The sequence below is a fragment of the Eimeria necatrix genome, genomic scaffold (assembly GCF_000499385.1).
Source record: "Eimeria necatrix Houghton genomic scaffold, Enh_scaff1230, whole genome shotgun sequence".
Lineage (NCBI taxonomy): Eukaryota > Apicomplexa > Conoidasida > Eucoccidiorida > Eimeriidae > Eimeria > Eimeria necatrix.
This window is the reverse complement of record NW_013652005.1, coordinates 2,501-10,014: the sequence shown is the minus strand read 5'-3', so window position 1 is coordinate 10,014 and position 7,514 is coordinate 2,501. Positions and strand designations below refer to the sequence as shown.

Here is a 7,514-nt window from a genome sequence, read left to right as displayed (position 1 = left end):
CTCAACTTGAATGTCTGTCTGTCCTCAATTCTGTTGATGCCTCGACAAAACCCTAAACCCTAAACCCTAAACCCTAAACCCTAAACCCTAAGGAGTGAGATGTGGGCGGTGCAGAGTGTTTGCGGTAAACCCTAAACCCTCAACTTGAATGTCACAGACAGGAGTTAAGACAATTACGGAGCTGTTTTGGGATTTGGGATTTGGGATTTGGGATAACCCTAAGGAGTGAGACGTGGGCGGTGCAGAGTGTTTGCGGTAAACCCTAAACCCTCAACTTGAATGTCTGTCTGTCCTCAATTCTGTTAATGCCTCTACAAAACCCTAAACCCTAAACCCCAGGGAGTGAGATGGGGTTTATAAGACAAAAACTCTGCACAGCCCACAACCCTCAACTGGAGCGTCTCCCTGCTGCGAACGCTCCGAACCTGCCGAATCCCAAACCCCAAACCCTAAACCCTAAACCCTAAACCCTAGTTTGGCGAAACCCCAAACCGCAAGTCCCGAGGCCTGCAAGGCCCCCCGCGTTCGCTGGCCCCGCGGCCGCCCCCCCCCGCCAAACCCTAAACCCTAAAAGAGCGTATAGGGGGTTTAAGAGGGTCTTTTTGCGCGGTTTTTTCAGGAGAATCGTTGATAAACGACGGGAGCGCAGTGTTGTTGTTTCAGTTTTTCTTTTTGTTGCTTCAAGGAGTTGCAGAAACTCCTTTTTCGACCTTTTTGATGTTCGTAAAACTCCTCTTTTTGGGGCCCGCCTTCGGCGCCGCCGTCGGACTCCTCGCCTACGCCTGGCTGCTCTTCTTCCGCAAATTCCCCCTCACCCAAAGCCTCGCCTTCATCACTTTTACGTACATTTCTTTTTTCCTCGCAGAAGCTGTTTTTCAACTTTCAGGTCCCCTCACTGTTGTTTGTTTTGGATTGTTTATAAAGGCTTATGGACACATTGCCTTGGATAGGGACGCGCAGGCCAAGCACCAGACGTTTGTTGCAGGTTCGTATCTTTTATATTAAACCCTAAACCCTAAAAAGGGGTATAGCGTAGGTAGGTGGTGGGGTTTAGAAAGGTTTGTTTTGGATTGTTTATAAAGGCTTATGGACACATTGCACTGGATAGGGATGCGCAGGCGAAGCACCAGACGTTTGTGGCAGGTTCGTATCTTTTATATCAAGCCCTAAACCCTAAACCCTAAACCCTGAAAAGGGGTATAGCGTAGGTGCCGTAGGTGGTGGGGTTTAGGTTTGTTTTGGACTCTTTATAAAGGCTTATGGCCATATTGCACTGGATAGGGATGCGCAGGCGAAGCATCAGACGTTTGTTGCAGGTTTGTATCTTTTATATTAAACCCTAAACCCTAAACCCTAAACCCTAAAAAGGGGTATAGCGTAGGTAGGTGTTGGGGTTTAGAGAGGTTTGTTTTGGACTCTTTATAAAAGCTTATGGACATATTGCACTGGATAGGGATGCGCAGGCGAAGCATCAGACGTTTGTTGCAGGTTTGTATCTTTTATATTAAACCCTAAACCCTAAACCCTAAAAAGGGGTATAGCGTAGGTGCAGTAGGTGTTGGGGTTTAGAGAGGTTTGTTTTGGACTCTTTATAAAGGCTTATGGGCATACTGCGTTGGATAGAGATGCACAGGCTAAACTTTTGTTGCAGGTTTGTGTTTTAAACCCTAAACCCTAGGGGACAGTAAACCCTAAACCCTAAACCCTAAACCCTAATTGGTAGGATAGCCCAGGTGAGGCGGTAGGAAGGGTTTAGAGAGGCTGCTTTTTGAGGGTTATGGGCACATTGCACTGGATCAGGATGCGCAGGCTGCAGGTGTTACACTAAACCCTAAACCCTAAACCCTAAACCCTAAACCCTAGGAAACACTGAATACTCTAGGCGATGTAGTTGGTAGGGTTTAGAGAGGTTGTTTATAAAGGCTTGTGGACATATTGCACTGGAAAATCAGACTTTTGTTGCAGGTTTGTAGTAAACCCTAAACCCTAAACCCTAAACCCTAAACCCTAAACCCTAATTCATAAGAAAGCTTAGGTGAGGCGGTAGGTAGAAACGCGCAAGCGAAGCATCAGACTTTTGTTGCAGGTTGAGATGCACAGGTCAAACCCTAAACCCTAAACCCTAAACCCTAGGTCTTACTAGTGAGAACTAGCATCTTCCAACGCAAACCCTAAACCCTAAACCCTAGCTGGGAGCTACGCGAGAGGCACTCTTGGGAACAAGTCAAAGCAGCAGAAAACCCTAAACCCTAAACCCTAGGTTTTGGGCTTTAGATGCGGGAAAGCTGTTAGGAAAGAAGCCCCAGCAATGAAACCCTAAACCCTAAACCCTAGCTTTCTTCTCTCTGCAGCTTTAAGAGGGTTTGTGTCTCCAAGCCCCCCTCCTTCCCAATCCCTAAACCCTCCTAAACCCTAAACCCTCATCCCAAACCCCAAACCCTCCCACCAAACCCCAAACCCTCCCACCAAATCCCAAACCCTTCTCCCAAACCCCAAACCCTTCTCCCAAACCCCAAACCCTTCTCCCAAACCCCAAACCCTTTTCCCAAACCCCAAACCCTTCTCCCAAACCCCAAACCCTCTTAAACCCTAGCCCCTCCCAAACCCTTTCAAACCCTACCCCGTGTGAACCCGTGACCCCCCTGAAACCCCGCAAGCCCCAATTGCCGCCAAACCCTAAACCCTAAACCCTAAACCCTAAACCCTAGTTGTGTGCGTGTTGCAGCGCTGGCGCTGATGGGGAACTGCACCATATTTATAGTTTCGGGAATTGTGACTTATGGAATGTTGAGTTCTGTTTTCACAAAAGAAAATGGAATATCTCTTTGGCTAAATCTTCTTTTGATTTATTTTTATTTAAACATTGCGAGGGTTTTGATGCTTATTTTCTTTTTGCCAATTTTGAGAAGGACTGGATACGGACTCAGCTGGAAAGAGGTATTTAATTCAATTTATTTAATTTAATTCAATTTATTTATTTAATTTAATTTATTTAATTTATTTAATTTAATTTGTTCTGTTTTATTATTTAATTTGCTTCATTTTGGTTGTTTTATCTTTTTTATTTGTTTAGTTTTTGCTAAATTGATTTTCATTTTTATTTTTATTTTAACATCGCAAGGGTTTTAGTGCTGATTTTCTTTTTGCAAATCTTATGAAGAATTGGATACGGATTTAACTGGAAAGAGGTATTTAATTCGATTTATTTATTTAATTATTTATTTAATTATTTATTTAATTATTTATTTAATTGTTTGTTTATTTTATTTATTTAATTTGCTTTACTTTGGTTGTTTTATCTTTTTTATTTATTTAGTTTTTGTCAAAATGGAATTTCTTTTGTCTAAATTTTTTTTGTATTTAAACATCGCGTAAGAAGAACAGGATAAGAACTCAGTTGGAAAGAGGTTTATTTATTTTAATTAATTTAATTCAGTTAATTTAATTAATTAATTAATTAATTATTTATTTATCTATTTAATTTGCTTTATTTTGATTGTTTTATTTGTTTTATTTACTTAATTGTCGCTAAATGAATTTCATTTTGGCCAAATCCTTTTTTGATTTATTTTTATTTAAATGTCGGACTCAGTTGAAAAGAGATCTTTTTATTTTATTTATTTACTATATATATTTATTTTATTTATTCATTTTGTCTATTTATTCTATTACTTATTTTATTTATCTATTTTATTTATTTATTTTGTTTACTCATTTTATTTATTTTATTTATTTGCTTATTCATTTTACTCATCTTATTTATTTCACTTAGTTAATTTGATTTGATTTAATTAATTATTTATTTATTTAAAATTTTAAATCTGTTTAATTAGTTTGTTTGATTGATTTGTTTATTTTTTAATTTAGTTAATATGTTTGATTTGTTTCTTTTGTTTAATTTGTTTGTTTTGTTAATTTTGTAAGAGGTTTGGTGTATTTCATATACCCCTTTTTAGGGTTTTGGTTCTTTCTGTAGTTTTATTTCACTTCATTTATTTTGAAAGAGGTTTGTTGTTCAAACCCTCTATCAGGGTTTTAATTCTTTTTTGTTTTATTTTTAATTCTGTTTACTTAAAAGTTTTATTATTTTATTTTTTATTTTTTTTTTTATTTTTTTATATTTTTCGGAAGTTTAAAACGCACTGCGGAGAGCTCAGCACTTTTCCCCTTTTCATTTTATTTATTTTTTTATCATTTATTTTTATTTATTTATTTTTATTTATTTTTATTTATTTTTATTATTTTTATTTATTTATTTATTTATATTTTTTTAATTTGTTGTTATGTATATTTGTACATGCCTCAGATGAAGTGGACTTGTCGTATGGTGTCTGCTGCTGCTGCTGCTGCTGCTGCTCGTGCTGTTGCTGCTGCTGTTGCTGCTGCTGCTGCTGTTGCTGCTGCTGCTGCAGTAAGGAGACAAATGCAGTTTCAGCAGCACATTTTTAATTCGTTCTTTTTCCTTTTGCAGTCCCTCATTATTCTCCTTCTCCCTCCTGTGCTGCTGCTGCTGCTTCTGCTGTTCCTGCTGCTGCTGCTGCTGCTGTCCCCGTTGCTGCTGCTGCTGCTGCTGCTGCTGCTCCCCCGCTGCTGCTGCTCCCCCCCTCTGCCGCTGCGTCTCCGGCGCCACTGCTGCTCCCCCGCCTTCGCCGCCGCCGCTGCTGCTGCTGCTGCTGCTGCCGCTGCTGCTGCTGCTGCCGCTGCTGCTGCTGCTGCTGCTGCTGCTGCTGCTGCTGCAGGTGATACTGCTGTTTTGGGGGGGCCTGCGGGGAGGCATTGTGCTGGCGCTGGGCCTTCGAATAGAAAGAGACTCGAGTTTGAATTCTTCCGTGAAGGAAGTTTTGTCTTTTTACATTTCGGGATCAGTTTTTTTGATTTTGTTGATAAATGGAATAACTTTTGAACTTCTCTACAGACTCCTAAACCCTTATCCTCCCAAACCCTTTCGTAGGGTTTACCTCGAGGCTGTGATGCGCATGATAGACCACCAGTACTTGGAGGACCGCAAGGCCCTCGAAAACCACTGGCTCTTCAAAGGTAGGGTTTAGGGTTTAGGGTTTAGGGTTTAGGGTTTAGGGTTTAGGGTTTAGGGTGTAGGGGTTCGAGGTGGGGGCTTCAGAGGGTTTTAAGGGTTTGAGATGGTTCATGAGGGTTTATGAGCGCTTTGGAGGTTTAGAAGGGTTTTGGAGGGTTTGCGAGGGTTTTAGATACTTCGAAGCTTACCTGGGCACATATACTACGCTTCAAGCTTCAGGGTTTAGGGTTTAGGGTTTAGGGTTTAGGGTTTAGGGTTTAGGGTTTAGGGTTTAGGGGCACCAGTGCAGCCGATCGACTCCTTCTCTGAACGGACTCGAGCAACTCAATTCAATTAAATTAATTAAATTAATTTAGTTTAATTTAATTAATTTAATTTAATTAATTTAATTAATTTAATTAATTAATTTAATTAATTAATTTAATTTATTTATTTAATTCAGGAACTGACGTTTTGACCCACGCGGACCGAATTGTCCCAAAACTCGGCTGGCGGCGAGTCGACCGTTTGGGCAATTTGGAAATCAAATCTCCGGACATTTCCCAAGTACTTTTATTTATTTTATTTATTTATTTATTTATTTATTTATTTATTTATTTATTTATTTATTTATTTATTTATTTATTATTTGTTTGTTATTTGTTTATTTATTATTTATTTATTTATTACATTTGTTTGTTTTTTTATTTTTTTATCTGTGTGTTTTATTTGTTTATTTACTATATTTGTTTGTTTATTTGTTTATTTACTATATTTGTTTATTATTTGTTTATTATGTATTATTTGTTTATTTATTTATTATATTCGTTTATTTATTTGTTTATTTGTTTATTTATTATTTATTTTTTTGTTTATTTACTTGTTTATTTGTTTAGTTATTTATTTGTTTGTTTTATTGTTTATTTGTTTCATTTGTTTGTTTTATTTGTTTGTTTTCTTTGTTTCGTATGTTTGTTTTATTTGTTTTGTTTGTTCGTTTTATTTGTTTTTAGTTTGTTTTGATTTGGTTTTATTTTTTTAATTCATTTTGAATGCGCTTTTGATTCATTTTAATTTTATTTTTATTCACTTAGCTGGTTATTTCATTGTGCGTTTTGTTTTTATTTCATTCTTATTTTATTTTTATTTTATTTTATTCTATTTCAATTCTGTTTTTCGTTTTGTTTTGTTTTGTTTTATTTAGTTTATTTTGTTTATTATTTTGCTTTTTTATTATTTGTTTTTATCATTTATTCTTTTTTTGCCATTTTTAGTGGTTTTGTGTTTGATGGCATTTAGTATCTTTTGCTGCCATTTGTTTATCATTTATTTTTTATTTATTTATTATTAGTTTTTTATTTATTATTTATTTGTTATTTATTTAATAAATAACAAACAAATAATTATGTATTAATTATTTATTTGTTATTTATTATTTATGTGTAATTTATTTATTACTTATATTCTATTTATGTGTTATTTATTCTTATTTATTATTTATGTATTATTTGTTTGTTATTTATTATTTATTATTTATCATTTATTAATTAGTTATCATTTTTATTATTTGTATGTCATTTTTTATCATTTCTTTTTCATTTTTAAGACTTTTTATTATTTATTTATCATTTCTTTGCCATTTACTTTTCTTTAATTTATTATTAATTATTTATTTAGCATTTACTTATCATTTACTTTTTGTTTTTTTTATTATTCATTTGCTGTTTATTTACTACTTTTTATTATTTATTTATTATTATTTTGAATGAATTAACCCAAATAACTTTATTTTTTGTTTATTTTTCCATATAATTTATTTTATTTATTTTATTTATTCTATTATTTTATTCAGTTAATTTATTTTATTTATTTATTTATTTATTTATTTATTTTGTTTTATTATTAATTCATAATTTGTAATTATTTGCAAATAATGAATTATTTGTTTGCAGGCTTTTCTGTCTTTGCATGAAGCAGCAATTTACACTTGGGTGGTTCCGAGTGAGGAGACAGGAGAAGAAGAAGAAGGAGAGGACGAGTCTCCTGCTGCTGCTGCTGCTGCTGCTGCTGCTGCTGCTGCTGCTGCTGCTGCTGCTGCTGGGGGCAGCAGCCACACTGTGGGGCTGAACAACAGCAGCAGCAAAGAAATTAATTTAAATCCCAATTACCAGCAGCTGCTGTCTCGCACTGACACTTTGCCTGGCTTTCGCCGCAGCGGCTCCCAAGCAGCAGCAGGTTCTCCAGTGGGCGCAGCAGCAACTGCAGCAGACACCCCAGCAGCAAAGGGCCGCGTGCTTTCGCCGCAGCGGCTGCAGTTCCAAGGCCTAAGCCCTGCTGCTGCTGCTGCTGCTGCTGCTGCCTCTCCTGCTGTTGCTGCTGCTGCTGCATCTCCTGCTGCTGCTGCTGCTGGCAGCAGTTCTTACTTCTCCAGTAGAGGCCTTAGCGGCAAATTCGAAGAGACTGAAGCTTTAGGAGACCAGACGGCTGTGTCTTCCTCCTC

The 7,514-nt window shown here is 36.6% G+C and overlaps 1 protein-coding gene across 1 annotated transcript in view; it reads left to right on the top strand.

The window, feature by feature from the left end:
- Window positions 1–2,736: 2,736 nt before the first annotated feature.
- The window catches only part of ENH_00008090 (Na+/H+ antiporter, putative), a gene marked incomplete at both ends in the record, with an annotated part of 6,606 nt that continues 1,828 nt past the window's right edge, over window positions 2,737–7,514 (top strand). Inside the window, 2 exons of the mRNA XM_013578650.1 lie at window positions 2,737–2,937; window positions 6,967–7,514. The exon at window positions 6,967–7,514 is cut by the window's right edge and continues 139 nt beyond it. Of these exons, the coding sequence (XP_013434104.1) occupies window positions 2,737–2,937; window positions 6,967–7,514 (749 nt within the window). The remainder of the gene's footprint in view (window positions 2,938–6,966) is intronic.